The sequence below is a fragment of the Thunnus maccoyii genome, chromosome 9 (assembly GCF_910596095.1).
Source record: "Thunnus maccoyii chromosome 9, fThuMac1.1, whole genome shotgun sequence".
Classification (NCBI taxonomy): domain Eukaryota; kingdom Metazoa; phylum Chordata; class Actinopteri; order Scombriformes; family Scombridae; genus Thunnus; species Thunnus maccoyii.
In genome coordinates this window covers 6,946,285-6,968,064 of record NC_056541.1, presented here as the reverse complement: position 1 = coordinate 6,968,064, position 21,780 = coordinate 6,946,285, and the positions used below count along the sequence as shown (strand labels likewise).

The 21,780-nt window shown below is 40.8% G+C and overlaps 1 protein-coding gene across 1 annotated transcript in view; it reads left to right on the top strand.

Annotated features, from left to right (window-relative positions):
• The window catches only part of dapk1 (death-associated protein kinase 1), a 76,134-nt gene extending 56,351 nt beyond the window's left edge, over positions 1–19,783 (top strand). The window contains exons 15-26 of the mRNA XM_042421238.1: positions 23–121; positions 223–420; positions 1,214–1,411; positions 3,298–3,396; positions 9,100–9,177; positions 11,500–11,716; positions 15,448–15,633; positions 15,850–16,047; positions 16,277–16,415; positions 16,589–16,709; positions 16,958–17,146; positions 17,634–19,783. Of these exons, the coding sequence (XP_042277172.1) occupies positions 23–121; positions 223–420; positions 1,214–1,411; positions 3,298–3,396; positions 9,100–9,177; positions 11,500–11,716; positions 15,448–15,633; positions 15,850–16,047; positions 16,277–16,415; positions 16,589–16,709; positions 16,958–17,146; positions 17,634–18,929 (3,018 nt within the window). The 3' untranslated portion in view covers positions 18,930–19,783. The remainder of the gene's footprint in view (positions 1–22; positions 122–222; positions 421–1,213; positions 1,412–3,297; positions 3,397–9,099; positions 9,178–11,499; positions 11,717–15,447; positions 15,634–15,849; positions 16,048–16,276; positions 16,416–16,588; positions 16,710–16,957; positions 17,147–17,633) is intronic.
• The last annotated feature ends 1,997 nt before the right edge of the window (positions 19,784–21,780 follow it).

Sequence of the window (21,780 nt, the reverse complement as noted above, 5' to 3'; positions counted from 1 at the left end):
AATTCTCCGTTGTCCCCCGCAGTCTGGGGAGACTGCTCTTCACGTGGCGGCTCGCTACGGCAACGTGGATGTGGTGAGCTACCTCTGCAGCATCCAGGCCAACCCGGATCTCCCCGACAGGGTAAGTATATGCACACATAACAACATTGTTGTTATTAGAGAAACCTGCTTCGGTCCAAAAGACTTGAAAGGTTTTTTATCTCTTTACATTTCTGTCTCCAGGAGCAGGAGACTCCGCTCCACTGTGCTGCCTGGCACGGATACTCCACAGTAGCCCGAGCGCTCTGCCAGGCCGGCTGCCATGCGGACGCGAAAAACCGCGAGGGGGAGAGTCCGCTGCTTACTGCGTCTGCTCGGGGCTTCGTAGACATTGTGGAGTGCCTGGTGGAGCACGGGGCCAATCTGGAAGCTACTGACAAGGTGAACACCTCTGAAATCTTCAGCACAGAAGATTTATTTTGGCTCAGCATACATTGTTTATTGGGTACAAAGTTTTCACAGTACATTCCAGATATTGCGTACATTTTCCTCAAGCATATGCGGTGGGGAAGAACATATTTCTCACATTCTTTTTACCCTCTGTCTCCTCCATCTTCAACTTACTGCACTGATATTCTGCACTCATTCGTCACACATTCAAAAGTCCATCGAACGTTTTTGGATCAGGAGTCCTTACTGTATTCCTGCTGGTTTTTCCAGATCTTCGTGGGGTATCCTCAGGTACCTCAGAGTCTGCCTCAATGTCTCCTCTCATTTGATTATTTCCAATGCACCTCTAAGATAGAGAAATAGATTAATACCTTAATTAATCCCCACAGGGTAAACTAGTTTTGTCACTAGTTCACTACAACACTAAAACACATCCTAACACACATTCCAAAAGGACACTGTGACCTCAATCTTATCCAAAAGCTAAAAGACAAAATTGATCTTGTCTGATAAAAGCCCGGTCACCAGTGATGCAGCTAAAATAGGACCAATAAAAAAAGACAATAGATATGAAACAAAACCTGAGGGCATCATTCACCTACAAGGGTCACAGTCTGAGAACATACCTGCAATTCAGCAGCCTGTGCACTCAGCGAACTTAAACACAAATCTAATAAAAAGCTATGATATTCTATTAAGTGAGACAGATGATTTATATTTTGCTCTCTCTGTGTGTGTGTGTGTGTGTGTGTGTGTGTGTGTGTGTGTGTGTGTGTGTGTCCAGGACGGCCACACAGCCCTCCACCTGGCCGTACGGAGGTGTCAGGTCGAAGTGGTCCGCTGCCTTCTGAGACACCACTGCCACCTGGACCAGCAGGATCGCCATGGCAACACGCCGCTGCACATCGCCTGTAAGGACGGCAACCTGCCCGTCGTCATGGCAATCTGCAGCGCTAAAGCCAGCCTCGACCTCCCCAACAAGGTGAGCACAACCACCTCAACACCACACCCATTCTGCCGTTTTAGCATAACAGCAGCAATACGGCTTCCAAATACTGTCGACTGTATCGGATCATCACAGGTCAGATCAACCAAATTACAAAACGTTGGGAGGAACTGGACTGGTCTGCACAGAGCCGTGACCTCAACCTCGTCCAACATCTTTGGCATGAGTTTGAATACAAACTGCGAGCCAGGCCTAACATCACCTAACATCAGTGGCCAACTTCAATAATGCTCTCGAGCTTAATCCCTGCAGCCAGGTTCCAAACTCTGGTGGAAAGCCTGAAACCAGAAGAGTGGCAGCTGTTATAGCAGCAGATTAAATTGTGCTTTGGGAGATGTTCAACAATCCCATATGGGCGTAAAGTTTTTTGTGTCCACATAGTTGTGAAGCGTAGCTGTTCCAGGCCTAATCACAGGCCAAACAGGGATAAATAAACATAGAAAGCAAACATATTATAGGGATTAAAGGGATTTCTGTAAGTGTAAATACATGCAGCTTGAGGGTTTTTGCAGTGCGATCCAGTCTAATCTATACCGGGCTCCAAGGCATTCAGCATATTGTTCCTAAAAATGTTTAATGTAGGTCTAACTGTTGTGGTTGTGAAATTCAGAACTCTAGTCCTTTAAGGGAGCGCTCCTATATCTGGTTTATATTTGACTGAAGATCCCATCTTGCTCTGCCTCTCTGCCAGGCACGACTTCCCACACATGTTTCTGCCTTTGGTGATTTCACATTCTATTTCAACACCATCCATTTTAATGTATTCTGAGATGGGATTGCTCTTCTCAGACACTGGTGGCCCTCTCAGCTAGTTCGCATACAGAAACATTTTTTTCCCAGTGTAGTCAAGGATGTGATGTGCATCAGGAGCAGACAGCGCTGCCCATGATGTTTTGATTTATTCATTATTTTCAGTTAGTGCTTCTTTTTTTTTTTTTTTAATATACATATATAGCTGATTGAAAAGAGCATATTCAACATTGCTGACTGTGTCTGGAGACTGTCAGCTGTAGACACTGTGGAGAAAGATAAGAGGAATGGGATTGAAAATGTCTCCTACTCTGTTTACAGCAGAATTGAAAAGGATGAATTCTTCCTTGTTTCCTCGAGTTGAGGCAGTCGGGAGTTGATTGAAATGCTGCTTTCAGATTATTTTGTGTTGGGTATTGGTATTTTTTAAAGGCTTTTCTTTTATCTTGTGGCAGAGAAAACTTTTTATTATGTTTCAGTATATTTAAGCACAAGTAGAAGAGAAATATACTTGTAACAGGGGTGTCTTGGTGTGCTGGATTTACTGCATGATGTGGTGAAAATAGTGATGTCAACGACACAAACCATTTTTATTACCATCATTACTGCAACACAGCACAACAGGGCTGCTTTAATTACCTGTTTGATTTTGCTTAACTCCTTCTTACGACTGGTCATGGCCATGCTAACATTAGCCTCGTATTCGCTTCAGCTAATGAAGTCCGTCCCTTATCTTTTACATTGAAATCACTTTAAGAATGGATCTCTTTGCAGCTAGTATGGAGAGAAGAGCAAATACACCAACCAAGAACTCTTTCAGTGTACATATAATCATGTCGGTATTTTAATGAGAACCAACCCTTTTAGGTAGATGAGACATCCCTGTCCCCAGCCATGTCCTCCAGATCTTCCTGGTTGATCCATATCCATTTTCCACTTGATAAAAAACTTTTATATGATGGGCTTCAGACCAAAAACATTTAAAACCTTTTGGAAAAAAATACATTTTTGAGTTCAAGATTCACTATGTCAAATGCTTTGTAGATGTTTTTATCACATTTGACTGAAGAAAAACTCATATTTTTCATATCATATTTTCTCTCTTCATCCAGTATGGCAGGACTCCCCTCCACCTGGCGGCTAACAATGGCAGTCTTGAGGTCATCCGACATCTCTGCCTGGCTGGAGCCAACATTGACGCTGTCACCAACGTAAGTCACCACACAGCATTCTTCTTTTCATTGTTTCCCTTCAAATTACATAACATTGTAATTGTGACAGCAAGAATACTCTCTTTTCAGTGTGATTTTGTTTTCACAGCTCTTGAATAAAGTCTGGTTAAGCCTTGACATTTTGATTAATTATACTGTTTAAACTGGTTTATATATGAACAGTGCCGTTCTCCCGTAGAGCTGAATGTATTAGCAAGTAGAAAGCATTTTGCACCATGACAGATTACACAGTATGTATGTTCTCATGGACGTCGCCCATACAATAACATACACGGCATACTATAGCTCATATACAGCAGTATACAAAGTGAAAACATCTTTGTCTCTATTTGTCCAAATAATGTCTTATTTGTATGGCGAGTTGTTCATTTTCTGCTTGAGCCGCAGCCTGCAGAGCGAGTCGTTATTCATTTCTTAAACCCATACTTAAGAAAAGTAGAAGCGCTGATGGCAGCTTTCTCACTCAAACTGGATTTAACCTGCCGAAATTCATTATAAGCACTGCCTTCCTGATACCAAGCTGCACTGCCTTTTTTTTACAATCCCCCCGCTTTGATGGTTTAAAGCTTAAAAATTCTAATCTGTTTCCTCCTTTTTTATTATCGAAATTGATTTAACCTTTTGAACCCTGATACTCGCCTTAAATTATTTCCCTTTAAGTAGCTTCAAATTTTTAGCAAAACATCTTTTCCCCTCAGGGTCCAACATTGTCCCATTTACACTCTATTGGCTGGTTTTAACACTTCTTCATATACTGACTAAAATATTCAAACCTAACGTGTCCGTTTTGATGACTTCACTGCTACATTGAATAGAAGGTTGTTGATGCATGTTTGTTTGGGATTCAGCCTGTCATGTAGTATCTTTGGAAAGTTTGGGATCTCCGCTAGAAATTCAAATAAACTTTTCTGAGTTTCTCAACAACAGCTGAGATGACACACCGTTCAAGCAGGAGGGTAGAAGATGTTTGTACAACAGTCGCGGCTTTCACCTGGATTTATGGGAAAAATAAGACTGTAGTAGTAAAACTTCTGACAGTAAATGTAAAATACTACAATACAAAATCTAAATGTTTAATCAGAAATTAAGTACACATAAGATATATATTAAGAAAAGGGTGAGAAAGACCATTTTTCCCAAGCATTGCATGCTGTATCCCAAGATAGTGAGCTCAGGTCATAATTTAAAAATAATTGTACTTTATTTTACAAGTCCATAATTCCCTTGTTATTTCCTGTGAAATTCCTAGAAAAAAATGTAATTTGGTAATAATTATAGTTAAAGTTTATAAGCACTGTTGATTTTCCTTGAAAGAACAGCTCCATTTAAATCCAAGTAAATATTCATACATTACTATTTTTGAAACTGTATTAGTTAAATATGTTGAATTATATATTGCCTGTAAAACATTTTCACATTTTTCCATGTTTAGTTGACCTGTCGTGCACTGACTAAAAGACTCTAAGACTCAGTTTACACCGGCAATACATTTGAATTTATTAATCAGAAGTGAACCAACTGAACACTGACTGTTTTCCATATATTTAGTACCAAATTACGTAGTTAATTCCAGGAAACTTCCAAGAAAATGGATAAGAAATAATTAGGAAATTATGGATCTGTAAAATAAAGCATTACCAAAATTACTCTTAGTTTGATTTCAGGACAGAAATATGAAGAAGATATGTTTTAAATTCTCTATATCCACTCTACTCATCATTGTGTGTATGTATGTCTGTGTTTCAGTGAATTTTAAGTTCACTGAAAGTTTAACGCAATTTCCTATTGATTTTTATTGCATGCTCACAATAAAAACAAAACTTTCAGGTCCACATGATCTGTTTTCATTAAGGAAGTAGTAAATGTCAGTCATGAGAAACAGTTAAATAACTGTGCAGAGAAAAATTTCCGAAGACCAAAAAGAAACTTACATCTCATGATTTCACTGAGTTTTTTTCTGCTGAGCCTGAACGGCAGGTAAGGTGGCGAGGGCCCGGACAGCCGCAGGCTAAGTGCTTTTATCAAACCATTCAGGAACTGATGTATCTGTGTCTTATCCCTGGTGAGCGAAGGATCAAATAGAGAGCAGGCTCAGAGTCAGAGACCAGATTTAGTCATTTTATCTGGATGTGAGTGTGTTTGACCTCAGAGATGGAGGAGTTCATGTCCAATGATTTTTAGAAGGTGTACACAAAACTGTTTTTTATGCTCTCACCCTGCAGCAAAAGAGAAGTTAAGCATGTTCAAAACCACAGCTCTGTCAGCTGATAATTCTTCAGGCGTTTCTTCATTTTGCACTCAAAGAAGATGGTCAAATTAAAACACACAGATCATGATTTGTTTGTTATCTGTTATGTTTGAACTCACCCTGACACCTGCAATCCTAACTGACTCCTAATGGTTCAGAAGCTTTGAAACAAGCTATTTCATACAACATGTGGTCTGACCCAACTAAGACCACAAAATGCCTGCCATCATAGCCTCCTCTTTGTAGTCTCGACATAATACATCATACAAATGGGGGATAACGGTGCACACCTTCATACTGACTCTCCTCAAAGGCACTGATGGTGTTGCCGTCGATTGTATTGTACACGTGAAAAGTGACAGAAGTAGGCGTGTGAAGGATGGAGGAAAAAAGAGAGATTGAAAGAGAAGTTGTACACCCCGTCTTTCATACCTGCACACACCGAGCCAATTGTTGTGTGAAGTGGGCATGGTTGTCGGATTGTCTGTTTTGGAAAGTTGCTATCATTGTGGTACGCGGCACCCCCAAACAAGCTGTACGAGAATGATTTTCAGGCAGTGTTAGATGATCGAACAAGCACTTCGAAGCCTAATGAGGCTTCATACTGAGGATTTGTTATCTGAAGCTTCTCATTCAGAAATTCATGACTTAAGACAACCAAATTTTGATGGTATGTATAAGTTTATAAATAGATATGAATAACCTGACATCATCTGCGAAACAGGAAATACGTTATAACTCAGTCCAGGTCTAAAACTTTTACCCATCTGCAACTGACATTCATCTAAATTGTGGTGCTGTCATTGTTTCTAGGTTCATTACTTTGTAACTTTATATGTTTGATTATGGTCAGGGCATTTTTTACATCTGGTGAGTAAATATGTATTTCATCTGCTTTAATCACATACTAGAAGGCATGCAAGTAACAATAAAAAATGAAACCATTTTTTAAGAGGCTCCACTGCCACATGTCCCACGCTGAGGTTTCTCTTTCTCTCTCTGCATTATCTAGCTGTTAATATTGTATGACAGCTGATGTGCTATGCATGTTTAATCTAGAAAGCACACATTGACATGTATAATTCATTACCCAGTAGCCTGCGGTCAGTGGCTTGTTGTGGAGCAGCTGAGGGAGGATGAACTCTGGGCTCCACACATTAGTGAATTTCTATGATTTGCTCTCATTTCAGTTTCATCAGATAGTGAAAGAATACATTTGTGGCTCAGTACGAGGTATTCACAGCATAGTGAGTTTGAATTTAATACACAGCCTCTGTTGTGTAGTATGTCGTTTCTTATGTTTCCTCTGTTGCTCTGCCCTGTAGACCATGAAGTAGAGCACAAGTCCAGTGGCTAATCTTAAATACAGTGTTTGAATTTTGAGCTTTAATCTATGTTAGTTATGTTAATGGCTTTAGCAGATATCTTATCTAAAAAACTGATATTGTAGATCTAATATTCATTTCCAGGTTTGTGGCAAACATAACAGCAGCCATTCACATCATCTGTCGGTTGCCAAGAAGCAGTAGTAATAATCGTGACACCCTGCCATCTGTAAGAGCGGAGGCCCGTGAACTCACTCACATATTTAATCACATTAAGTGGTCAATCTTTGGTTCAAGCTGCACTTCATTTGCATTCACATTTTTGACATTTAGCTGATCAGAACAATTTAAAGGTCAGGATTTTGGTGCTCTTATAATATTATGTGAGCTTGTAGGAAAGGAATATCGGAGCTAACAAGAGACATAATTAAAATTAAAAATAATTAAAAAATAATTATTCTTCAGTGACCAGGATTTGTTCAGAGCAAACCAAGTTGGAAAATCCTCCCCTGTAGGAAGCACTCTGTGCATGTTTCAGGCTGTCGAGGCTTTTTTCTCCCTGCGGAGCGGCAGCCAGTGCCGGACAGTGACAGATGGCTGAGTTAGTGAAAGAAACATGAAACTTGTCGGGACTGTAGTGTTTCTGTGTCAGTGTGTTGAGGGGGGGGGGGGGAAACGGAGAGAGTGACAAATCAGGGTTGTTATATAGACAGATGAAGGGAAAGAATGAGGGTGCACATAATGTAAGTTTGTGTGCTGTGAGAGTTCAGAGCTTAAATGTGTAATAACAGTGCGTCAGAAATAGAGGTCGCTTCATTAATGATACAAGTAAAGCCTCACTGAGACTGATATCAGAGATAAAACAAATATATTATCTGATGTCATTTTTTATGTGTAAACACATAACAAACATCTTGGATAAATTAAATATGGCATGTACGAGCTGGACTGAGCAAACTTCAGCTATAAACAACAACACAAATACAAAAAAATATGTCAAATTGAGCTCAAATATGTACAAATGCAGCTTATAAAACTTCAAAAGCATAATAAATACACTGAAATACTCAATTATAATAAAGTAGTGTGTTGTGTGTCCAAGCATGTATTATGAATATTAGATTAATTTCTAAATTACCTCAAACATATCTTTGCCATTTCTGTACTGCAATATCTTGTTACTTATATCAATATTGGTATTTCATCATACTGTATATTTGTGATAAGATCAAATCTGTTAATAATATTGGCAAGTTCTGGAGTATTGGAAAGTACTAACCCAGGGGCAATTTTGTGGCAGAGGTACTAAATTTGAACAGGTTGCTCCTGTTGAAATGCAAATAAGGTTCCTCAGTTCCTGAGATAGTTCCTGAGATAGTTCCTGGGCCCCTGGAGAAGTTCCTGCAGAGGAAAATAGCTTCTAGTCCTCAGATTTCACTATTAAGCCAATGAAAAGAAGCCTGAACTCTGTCTCTTTGACACAGAATGTCACATCTTATTATTCTGCATCTGCTTGAAAGGTTTGGCCTTTTGATTATATCATGTGGTTCCCAGTTTGTTCAGATGGTTTACTGTTTTGTTTCTGTTGGTTTATGATTGAAGGTTGGGTAAAAAAAAAATGACACCCAGTACAAACACAGCTCGCTGCTAGAACCTTAACATTGTCAGAACTGTGTTTGAAAACATCTGTGATTTTAATTATGTGTAAACTTCGCATGTCGTCTCTTGATAAATGAATTCATGATCAGTGTTGATTCTTGATGTAGCAGCGTGTATCTCCTGGCTTAAACACTGAGCGAATGTCTGAAACGATGGTCTGCATGACAGATTTACTGTCTTATTATGTACTTTGTTCACAAAACCAGAGATGTGAGTCTGATAGTCGAACTGGATCAGTGCTACCTGTTTCCATCTGTTCTGGAGTGGCAGAATAAAAAACGATGAGATGTTTGGCTTCCTAAATGAAATGTCAACAAAATGTGTATCCGAAACACCGGAGTGCACATTTAAACAGCCAAAGGAAATGTAAGGGATTTTGTGTTTGCTTAAGATTTCTCATGCATATATTTATAAATCTCTCTCTCTCTCTTCTTCTTCTCTTTCTTTCAGGATGGAAAGACAGCAGAGGATCTGGCTTCCACTGATCAACATGAACATATAGTTGCATTATTGGGCAAACTTAAAAAGGTAAAATAGCCACACATGCACACCTTATCATATGAATAAATGAAATTCATTACTTAGATTTCTAATAGAAACAACATATATTTTACAATTTAAATGGAATGAAGAGAACAGAAAACGGTAACTCTGATGCAAAACCAGATTTCACAAACACTCATCACACTTTTCTATTTCAGTGCAGAGGTGTTGAGAGATGCGTTTCCAACGGTTATGTGTTAGATTTTAGCATCCTGCCAATTTTAGACTTTGTTGCAGCACGTAACTCCACACATACAGGTAGAATAGATTGTAATACAGTGTCGTACGATACCGTATGAACATTTGAAGCTCTTTTATCTAACTAGTTTTTATCAATAAGCAGATAATAATAATCTGTATTTCAGTTTTGAGCCAGTAATTCAGTAACACAGCTGGTAGCTTATAGAACATTGCTCTGTTGCTGTCACTTTTATGCTGAGCAACTTGCATTATATTGAATGAACTATCTGGGTGTCAGCGTCTTCAGCACTTCAACACGACATAATACAGTCATCAAAGCTGAAATTCTACATTTACAGGACATCCTGTTAAGTTCTTTCCTACACTGTTTCCTCTAGAGATGTTCAGTCCAGTGTTCCCAATCTGAATCCAGTCACATCCACCAGAAACACACAGACACTTATTACCTAAAGCTAAATGTTAGCGACTTCTCTCCTGATCTATTTTTTCAGAAAACCTGCTGAGATTCAGTGCAGAGCGTGAAAACATGAAAGCAGCAACTGTGAAAACAGTCATCCTCCGCATATGTCGGGCTAATTTAAGACACTTTAGCACATCAATGTCAGTTTTAGAGGCAAGACTTACCTCCCAAGAAGAAGAAAAAAAAAAGTCCTGTTCTCTGAAAATGTGGAAGTTCAACATAATTAATTTCGAAACAAGAAGTTGTATTCTGCTTAGATGTGAATCACACTTATTGCAATTAGAAACTTTATTTATTAAATGAGTTAGCATAACCCAGGTGGGAGTACGGAGCGCTTTTACAACCTACACAACTGCTCGCAGTATCTGAGGCCACTTCTGATGTATGAATCATCTAAGTGTCTTACATGTTAACACGCTTTTATCTGTTGAATTGGCAGAATTACATCAGGGTATAGAGGAGGCAGCCGTCTTTGGAAACGGCTTTCATTGTTTATATGCCTGAGTGTGCAGAGAAACTTTATTTATTTTGATTAGCCCGATGTGTGGAATATAAGATACTATAAAGATGATTGACTCCAAAGCTGAGAATAGTTTGAATAAACAAATACTTAATGAAAACGTTCAAGTGGGTGTGATTTACACATAGCATACAGTGTGTTTGAGACTGTTGTTTTCCAGTCCAGTATCTCATCTTGTGAATCCATTTGAATGTTATTCCCTTTCTGTGTGGACTTTATTTTTAGGTGTTAAGTTAGTTCAGGTGCTTAAGCATGACACTGTCAGACGTAGCGGTTTAATTATTAAGTTTGACCAGCTATGTTCTCTGCTACAAAGCAAACAAACCGCTCAACATGTGAGTCGCTTGTGTTGTTGTAGTATGATTACAACAAAACATATGTAGTATGATTTTACACTAATGAGTTCAACTATTTAGGTATCAAACTTTTAACAAAATGATTGTTTTTTGGCATTTTTGCATTTGTTGTATAGTCATCTTTGTGGATGAGGGCATTTTATGCTTTTAATATAAGGACAGTGAGGAGATGACAGGAATTGAAGGGAGAAAGAGATGGGGGGTGATATGCAACAAGGATCTGCAGCCAGATTGGAACCGTAGATGTTGTGGTTATATGGCATGTGTCTCAACAAGTAGGCTACCGGGGTGCACCAACAAAATCGCATTTTTAATCATCTCCAACATCAAATAGTTTCAGTCTGCACTATAAAGATACTGAATTAGAATACTCAACTCTAAGTGGAGTTGTGTGTCTGCTGGGGCCCACTATGGCTCCTTAAAGGCGAGATCCTCAACTCACTGAATGGTATTTCATGCACTAATAATCAGTATAATGAATAGTTATTTTTATTATAGGTTTCTCTCTCTTCACTATTTTCCTCTCCTACAGGCCTGTAAAGCATTATGTCAAATCTAAGAACACATTTCCTCAAAAAATAGATGCATTATGTGGGACAAAATCTGATAAATTGAAGTCATTTGATTTTTGGAGCTCCTTGAAATGAAAAAAAAAAATGTTGGCGTCCATGTCATACTGTAGACAAACCTGCATCTCAGTGTGACCTGAACTGTCTGAGCTGTTTTGTAATAAATTCTCATCTTCCTCTGCGGTTTGGTTTTTGGGTCAGGACAACCACAAACTGAGCTACATCCAACAGCTGCGTCCCACCCAGACCGTCCAGCCCAGGATCAAGCTGAAGCTGTTCGGACACTCTGCGTCAGGGAAGAGCACCCTGCTGGAGTCTCTGAAATGCGGCATCCTGCGCAGCTTCTTCAGGAGGAGGAGGACACGCATGACGAACACGGCCCGCCACCCAAACTCCCCCATCAACTCCAAACCTGCCGGTAGGTGACAGACGGCTCTGAGGAAGCTGTGATAATCCTGCGAGAGATTAAACTTCAGCTCACCTGCCAAAGACGACCAGAGTTAATTATTCTGCCAAAAACGGCTAGAATAATAAATCTGCCACTCTGCTCGGTGTATATCAGCAGTGTTTATTTGGTGCCTGTTCCATTTTTAAGACATTCATCAACTTCATCGTGATTTGGAGTAATAATTCTAGATAATTACAAACTGTTAAGTTAATTGTTGAAATGCAGCGACATTGCTAAACACACGTGAGATGGGACAAGCTGGTGAATCCAGTATTATCATAGAAACAATGGCCAAAACTTCAAAACTAAGATCACAGTTGAAATTACCTTTGAAATATAATTTAAGTAATCCTCAAAGAAAAAGTTAAGATGAAAAGCAGCAGGAGGATAATTCGTAAATATTTAGCTGCTGCTGATTTGTGTCAAGCCCAAATTAAAAAGCAACCAATCAGAAGCCTGTTTGGCAAGATTTCACACCATCATCAGTCTCGAATAATGTTGAAGGTGCAAGCTAATGTTCATGCTTCAGCAGCTTCTGTCAAAATGCCCCTAAGCACGGCACGTAGCATCGAGCTTTTGTAACAGAGTTGTTCGGTAGCAGCCACACGAAAGATGTTTTTTCTTAGTGTGTGAAGCAAGGCACTGCTGGTAAATCAGCGAGCATCCCTGCTAGTTTGGCCTGGATTAGGGTGGACCATGTGATTAAAATCTTCTATCATGGTATACGTGATTTTATATTGCAATATTGATTAAATCATACATTATGATATAGTACATTTGTGACCAAAATAATTTTGGTCAAAACCAGCAGAGCTTAGAAATGTCAACAATTCATGCAATTAATCCAAAGATTTATATTTCCAATTGTTTTCTTTTCCTGGTTTAATTGTCTACATTAGTTGTTACATTTCACAACATTTGCAGAATAACAAAGTTAGTCATAGTTTCTGGACGTCGGGGTTAGGCTACATAGACAATACGTCTTAGTAGGATCAGTTCATTGTTGGTTTTGGTCTTTTTATGGGATTTGTTGAAAATGATAAAAATATAGAATATCTCCAAACTTACCCATTAAAGCCCCTTTATGTAGGATTTAAAAAATTGTGACTTTGGTGACCCCTAGAGGGAGTATCTAAAAATACACTGTGGCAGACAGCAGTGTTCACAAATACACAACATTATCCTGCCTCTCACCCCAGTAACCCTGGCTTGTAACCCCATTACTGCAATAACTCTTAACTGGCCTCTTAAAATGAATAGTGCTCAATATGTTTCTTTCCTCTCAACCTTCAAAATAGCTTTTTTCTTTTTTTTAATAGAGGTCAGCTCGGCACACAACAGGCAACAGGTCTGTGGTAAGACTCCCCGTCGTGTTCAACGTAGTGTAAAAACCACGACCGAGCACACACACACAAGTCGAGTCTCTCTCTTGGTATTTGCACTCTATCTGCCCTCGCTCACACACACACACACACATACGTACCATTGTGTTGCCTTTAACCACTCTATTTTGCTGCCGCTCAGAGCCATTACCTCTCAGACAGACGCGATGCTCGCTCTGATAATGGTCGGTTACATGAGCCGTATAGAGTTACCGATCTCCATCCTCTATACTATCTGGAAATCTGTGGCCTCTGTCAGAGCTGAGAAGGAGGTTAAAAGAGCTTTTTTTTTTCTTGTTCTTTCAGTTCTAGCTGAATTCAGTGATAGTCTTTATTGACTCTGTTATATCTGCAGCGGTACGTGACATGAGTCCACAGCCAAACACAAAGACGCAGAGCTGGGAGGGGAACAAGCGCCGTCACGATGGTTGTTTTTCTACCTTTTTATAGATTTCTATTCATGTAAACTTAAAACATCATCAATTCTTTACTTTTTGTTAGCCTGTCAAACATTAAAGTGCATCTTTTTAAATGCATATGTACTTAAGTCTAGTGTCAATATTTGTAACGTTACGATGCAAACACGACTTGACACCCGCATTGATTTCTGGACTTTTCATTTTGTTCATGAATCAGTAACTTATTCGAAAGTGTTTTTTTATTCATTCATGACTGTGATCAGTAAAATACACAGCACCTAACAACGCTGAGGCTTGACTTTTCATTTTTTTGACACTTATAAATCACCCTTTCCTGTTAGATGTTTATGCCTGACACAAGGGTGGAACCAGCGTTGACAGAGACATATGAGCAGCTTTGCATCCCTTAAGTCCAAACCTACATCAGCTGTTATTATTAAAAAGGCTGCCTGACCTAAAACCAGAGACGTGGCATTAGGTTCATTTTTCATGCACCGTAAAATAGTTTCACATCCTCGCATTACTCAGAAAAACATCTCTTAAAAGCAGACAAGAGGGCGTTGACTTACCACTAACCACACTGTCTTTACAGTTGACAGTTCTGTTATTTACAAGAGTCACACAAAAGGATGTTCCTGAAATAATAAGACTTTGTTCAACTAATTCTCACCAAAGTTGGAGGTATTCAAGCTAAAAATCTAACTTATCTCAGCCAAACTTTTTCATGTGTGACCAATCCTGCAGTGCCTGTTTGTGTCTGTTGTCACTTTTAAAGCTTTGCAATTGATTATTCACAAGAGGAATACGTGCTCGGAGCTGTTTATTCAAACTCTAGCATGATGTCTTTTTACATTCTGTCCCGGTGAGATGCTTTCTTCTAACTGTGATTGGTTAATACTGAGAACATCAGGTTTTGCAGATGGATTTCGACATCACGTAACCAGAGATTCCTTGACTAACTTTGTATGATAACAGGTTACCAGAAACTGACCTGTAAACAAACTACTTGTGGATCATTGTGACCTTTCTTTGCAGCTGTGATTATGTCAGCTGTGAACAGTGTCGAACTTAACAACTCAAATACAAATATGCAGCAAAAAAAGACTTTTTTTTTTTTTTTAAACTGTGGTTCAAACTGAACAAAACAACATGTAGGTGTGGTCTTACAGAGTGTGAAGGAAATCTAAACATTATGTCTGCATAGTGGATTTATTTCCTGTCAAACAGCGCCCCCATGTGTTAGTAAGTGTGTAATTATTGGGTAAACCAAATTGTAGTTGTTGATCTATTTGTGAAATAGACTTGAGATCAGTTTTTATCTGAAATATATCTACAATCAAGTATTTATTGAAATCTTGACTACAATTTAGATTTGTGAAACCTTTGCTTGCATTATATTTTGATCAGTTAAGAATTGATAACACTGTCTAAGCATCATTTTTCCTCTGAAAAATAGTTGCAATGCAATCAAGCATGGATGCTATTTTGTTTGCTCTAGTCTTTATGTGAAGTTTCTCCTGAAAGACAGAGTAGAAAACAACATGCTCCTGGCTTTCAGAAAACCTTTTTTTAATGGAGTACCCAATGGCTATTATAGCAAATATTTTTGATAATTTTAATGCCATTCTGAGTGGAAAAGCCTCCAAAAGTAGCAAAATCAATCCACTGAACTCACAAATGCAGAAAATAATGACATTAAATAATCATTTATTTATACTATTGTAGAACTTTATCCTCAAATGATTCATTAAATCAATTTCTGGTTGAATTTTAATTTAAAAAACACAATTAATGTTCAGTTTTTTATGCCATTTTTTCACACAAGGCCAATATCATTAAAATAGAGAGTCAAGTTCACTAAATCCTTCTCTGCTGTCTCTGTCTCTTCCTCTTTGTTTAGTGTCGGTGAGCATTTCCAACCTGTATCCAGGCTGTGAGAACGTGAGCGTGCGGAGTCGCAGCATGATGTTTGAGCCCAGTCTGACCAAAGGCGTCCTGGAGGTCTTCTCTCCCGTCCACAGCGCTCTGTCCGCAGCCGACGAACAGGCCACGAAGGCCGTCGACATCCAGCACGCCAGCATCCATGGTGAGACATGAAGATACGTGGAGATGCTTCTGAATTAAGATGTTTCTTAATGGTGTGAACATTCAAGTAAAATAATGTTTAGTCACTGCGATAAATTAGATATTGCTCGGTAAGAAAGAGACAAAACTTTAAGGACGTGTTCTGCAGTTCTGGAGAACATCATGAATAACAGACTAGACAACAATGCTAACATGCTGCTCACTTGCGTCCTCGTAGGTGTGGGGGATTTCAGCGTGTGGGAGTTTTCTGGGAATCCGGTTTATTACTGCTCCTATGACTATTTTGCGGCCAACGACGTCACGGCAATCCATGTGGTCCTGTTCAGCCTGGAGGAGCCGTACGAGACCCAGCTGGGCCACATCACCTACTGGCTCAACCTGCTGAAGGTCCTCACCCTGCCCCAGGACAACATCGGTAAGGGGCAGAGAGGAGAGGAAGGATGAGACCACATTAGTCATATTTCTAGCCATCACCATCTCAGTAGATGAATCTATAATTAAATTTTTAGAAAGGATTTATCATAAAAATACTTAACTCAGATATTTGAGGTCATTTATACCAAGAAAAAGGTAATTGTAAAGAATCTTTTAGGCAAAGGATTACTGTTCTGACTGTGTGTGTTTTTGTCTGTATGTCTCTCCAGCTTTCGGGGGTCGGATCCAGCAGCCTCTTGTGGTCGTCCTGGTGGCGACACACGCTGACCTCGCTGACGTTCCCAGAGCTTTCTCTGGAGAATTCAGCTACGACAAGGAGAGAGTGCTGCTCAAGGAAGTCAGGAACAGGTTGGGACTTGTTTTTGTTTTGTTTTTAGCAAGAGCAAATGTTTCGTGATGCAGATGCAGGTGTAACAAATACCGTTAACAGTGGTTCGGGTCTGTTTAGTTGTGGCAGTAAACCGGTTCTTCATAGCACAGAGTTTGTGAAGTCATGTTACAGTGGTGTGTTTTGTTTTCAGGTTTGGAAATGACCTGCAGATCAGTGACAAACTGTTTGTGATGGACGCTGGAGCTTCAAACTCCAGAGACATGAAGCTGCTAAGGAGTCATCTTCAAGAACTTCGCACCAACATCATCTCTGTGAGCCCTGCACATACATACATACACACACACACACACACACACACACATGTACACGGTGTTACAATAGAATTTTTCATCTACATGTAAAAGTGATCAACATATGTAGAAAGTTTTCTCGACTGAATCTAGAATAAATTTGTTGGTTTGGCTCAGTTTGGCTGGTTTAAAACAGTCAGTTAACCCAAAGAAAGGATAACATTCACTTATGCACGGCCTCTCCTCCTTCTCCTTCTCCCTCGGTGCAGAGGTGTAGTCCGATGACGTTGCTGTCGGAGCGTTTGCTGACGACCCTGCCGACCTGGAGGAAGCTGAGCGGACCCAACCAGCTGACGTCATGGCAGCAGTTTGTCAGCGACGTTCAGGAGCACATCAACCCGCTGGTCAGCCAGGATCACCTCCGCACGCTGGCCCTGCAGCTTCACAGCATGGGAGAGGTGGGAGTTTGTCTCTGAATTAGAGCATTTTTTCGCTTCTTTTGCTTTCTCTACATTCAGACTGACTTCTTGTCTCCAACAGCTGACTGTCAGTTCACCAGACGACCACCAGGGTTCACTGTTTGTTCATGAATAAACTAAACCAAAGTTTTGTTTTCATCTGTAAGCAATTACTCAGAATGACTCTGCTGCTGTTGTTTTGAAATTACTTTCTGTATGATTTGCTGTTATCTTGTCATGAAACATACTGAGTGGCCTGTTTTACATTGCAGCAATCCTTTACATCTTTACTCTCTCTCAATCAGTTTTTCCACAATTTTGTTTCTATATCAATGTTTCACCATATTTGCTGTCTTTCTTTTCACTTTTCTCTCTTATCTTTTATCCTCCTGGTCCGTTCTGATTACTCTCTCACTGTTTCTCCACACTTTCTCCTGATGTTACTCCCTCTCTCACCACCTTTCCTCTTTCCTCCGTCTCTCCACAGATCAACATCATGCAGAGTGAGACTGTACAGGACGTGGTTCTGTTGGAGCCTCGCTGGCTCTGCAGCAACGTGCTTGGCAAGCTGCTGTCTGTGGAGACACCCAAGGCCATCCACCACTACAGGGGGCGCTACAGGCTGGAGGAGGTGCAAGCACTGGCGCCTGAAAGTGACGTGGACGAGCTGCTGCAGATTCTGGACGCAATGGACGTCTGCGCCCGTGACGCCACCAACCCCTCCATGGTGGATGTTCCCGCACTCATCAAGACAAGCGGCCTCCACCGCTCGTGGACCGAAGAGGAAGAAGAGGAGTCGCTGATCTACGGAGGGGTCCGACTCGTCCCCGCAGAGCACCTTACCCCCTTCCCCTGCGGCCTGTTTCACAAGCTGCAGGTGAACCTGTGTCGCTGGAGCCACCAGCAGAAGCCCGAGGAGGAGAGCGGAGAGGATATCGATGGAGACATCCACCTGTGGACCAACGGAGCCAAGGTGAGCCAGGCGGCAGTTGAGGCCATGATCCTGCTGGTCAACCACGGCCAGGGGGTGGAGATCCAGGTGCGTGGTCATGACTCAGAGCGGGCCAAGTGCTACACCCTGTTGGACACCATCTGTAGTATAACAGAGAACCTGCTGGCCTCCACCCTCCCTGGACTGCTCACAGCCAAATACTACCTAAGTCCTCAGCAGCTGCGGGAACATCACGCCCCCATCATGATCTACCAACCCAAAGATTTCTTACGGGCCCAAGTTCAGCGGGAAACCTCGCTCACAAACACCATGGGCGGCTACCGCGAGAGCTTCAGCAGCATCCTGGCTTTCGGCTGCGCTGAGGTCTACCAGCAAGGGACTCTGGGAACGGACATCCACATATCAGAAGTCCCCCTGTTGGCTCGCAGGAAGCTCTGCCGCATGCTGGACCCTCCGGACGCTCTGGGGAAAGACTGGTGCCTGCTGGCCATGAACCTCGGCCTCACAGACTTGGTGGCCAAACACAGCAACGGGACTCCCAACGGCACCCCTGAGCTGGACTCAGGCCCGGACTCCCAGCAGGCCGCGCTGCAGCCCAGCCCGACGGCGGCGCTGCTGCAAGAGTGGAGCGGGCAAGCCGACAGCACGGTGGGCGTGCTGATGGCCAAGCTGAGGGAGCTCGGCCGCCGAGACGCCGCAGACTTCCTGCTCAAAGCTTCTCCTGTTTTCAGAGTCAACATGGAGGCGGTGGCGGGGGCCGCCAACAGCTACCCCGCCACCTGCAACGGAGGCACATCGTACAACTCCATCAGCTCCGTCATCTCCCGCTGAACTTAACAGGGTCGGCTTTCTGTCCTCGCCAAACGTCAGAATAGTTAGTCTGAGGTGACATTTTCCCGATACAGGACGGTCACAGACTTACGTGTGAACGAACATGAAGTGCAATCCTACCAGAGAGTCCAGCTGCTCGTTCCTTAATCACTCCATTAAGTTGGTGTATGAACCAGCGGATGTTGTGTTTGTGCTCTCCACACCTGTACAGCTGATCTTTCCTTCCACTATGAATGTTGTGAAAGAGCTGATTGTCCTGAGCTCCAAAGAGGAATTCTGTGCTCGACTGATATTTTTTTTTTGTTCTTAATCTTGTTGTGCTGCTTTTTAATATTCCCTCCCTCCGTACTCTACTGCACACTCACTCTTCTTACAGCGAACAGTCGGAAAGTTTGGAAAAGATACTTTTTTTTTTTTTTTTTTTAAACGATCAACTCTACTTGCAGGAGTGGACGTGGTTTAAAAAAAAAAGACAGCAGCCTCATGTTTGGACCTTCTTCATATCCGTCCTCCAGTACAAAACTGAGGACTTTATTATTTTATTATCAGTACATGTAGGAGGCTGTCATCTTTACCCGCTCCATCCATCAGTTACGTATAATGATATCGCCATCCTTGCTTCTGTTTTACTGATGTGACATGTGGGCGTTCAAATAACAGCATTTTTTTCAGAGTGCCTTTGTGGCCTTCTACCTCCCTCAAGAGCACAAATAGTCTTGTTAATATAAAACAGTAGATCTTTCCAAACATTTGAAGAACTGTGCCTTTTTGACACAAATGATAAAAAATGAATTTCAATCAAGCCTAACGAGCAGGCAGGCTGTCTTTCGGTGACATTGACGCAGAAAAGGCCATTTTACATATTAGACAAAAAAACGATTAATGAAGAAAGCAAAACAATAAAATCTCAGCTGAAAATTGAATTTTGCAGGAAAAAAACAACATAAACAAGTTGAAATCAGTAGATTAGAGTCCTGCAGTGTTCTGCTCTGCGTTTCGACGTCAGGGCAGTTCGATCTTCCCTCATTTGGAGCCAGTGTAAAGTTGATTATACAGCTCAGATATTTCCCTTCGGAGTTGATACAGACCAGAACCAGAACTAAAAGGAGACTAAATATTGGAGTTACATTCACCAGGTGGTCAAACACATGACTCGGGATGAATGCAGATGTTGTTTATTGTCTGCTGGATGTGTAGATGATCTCTCTGAGTATCGCATTACATCAGAAACCTTATTAAGGTTAAATAAGGATACAGAGGTACAGTTGCACATCAACTCCTTTCTAGGAAATATTAGAGACTTGTAAAACAAGGTGTCACTGTTAATGTTTTCTCTTAAGAAGCCTGTTAGTCGTTTCCATTCACACAAAGGGAACTCTAGCCATTTAACAGAAAAAAGGAGTTTTTTTCCTGAAGTACAGTGTCTTATCAAAGGCTTTTGATCCTCTCAGCTACAAAATGCATGTAGAGAGTCGCACATTAAAACCTGTGCACTCATACTGCTTATTATGAATAGAAAGTGCCACCAAAATGATAAAATATAACATAAAGAAAGGTAAATTTTGTAAATTGGTTGATTTCTAACATTTTCTAATAACCTAAAGGGTAATTTATTACACACAGAGCTGTCAGTTACAGTAAACATACCTGACACTGCAGCTTTTTAACGCCTCCTCAACAGGTTTTCTGCATTAGCGACCAGCAGAAGGACGTAAGCAATCACGTTACTATCCGCAGTGTCAGATTTTTTTGCACAGCGGCATCGACGCCGCTTCTGTTGAGCTAAATTTGAGCTTCTCTCAGTATCGCTGTCGGTTGTTTGGTCGGCCACACCTGGCTTCACATCTTCTTTCAGTTTGTCTTTTTTATAACATGAAGCTCAGCTCGGCCCGGTCAGCAAAAGCAGGGAAACGATGGCATGAAGTTAGTGTTGTTAGTTGAAAAAGGCCAAAGGCTACTGGTGACAGAAATGTCCTGAGAAACCATATTTTGAATTTTGACATTGTCACTTTGTGTAAGCTGATATTTTATAACGTTTATGTCCGAACTTTGAACCAGAAAAATGTTTTCTTTTCAATGTGTGGGTTGTTGGTGTTGGGAAAAGAGTCTTTCATTCCTAAAAAGTTAGACTTTGTGGGTGTTAAAAGACTTTTCAGGGCACAGTGTCGTGCAGTTTTACAAAAAAAAAAAAAAAAAAGATGAGCTCTGTGCCAGAGTGCAGTATTTCCTGTCTGCTTTACTTCCCCAGTGTTACCATCTGTTCACAGAGATAAAACAAGACTCTTTCAAATAATGTCCGTCTCTCACTATTTTTGGCTCAGCCTGAACTTGTCAATCAAACAGCGAACTTCTGGCTGTGATGTAAATACTCGAGGCCTGTTTTCCTCGACTTCATCGTCACTTTTCTGTTATTTCCAGCTCACTTTAAGCTTTTTGGGGTTTTTTTTTTTTTTTTTTTGTCCAAATCTGTTGATTGCAACAAGGCAAAATGAATGTACTACACAACTTTCCTAAGAATATGGTGACAAGGAAAAATAAATTAAAGGTATGGTGATAAAATTCCAACATTTGTACAAAAACATGATGAAATGAAATGTCCCAAACGGCTCGGAAATATGAGTTTCAGTCCATTTTATTTTTCTTGTTTTATTGAGGCTGTTGTTGATGTGTATAATCATTGCCAATGTTGTGTGCCTAAACACACGCGCTCATTCATTCCTCTATTATTGCCTTGTACAGTATACAAGCCGAAAAGTGATGTTTCAGAAAGGGAAGTGAATATTATGTTTCTCTTGTTTCAAGAAGAGGCACTTTTTTTTTTTTTTTTTGTTGGTAAAAGCTGGGAATCACT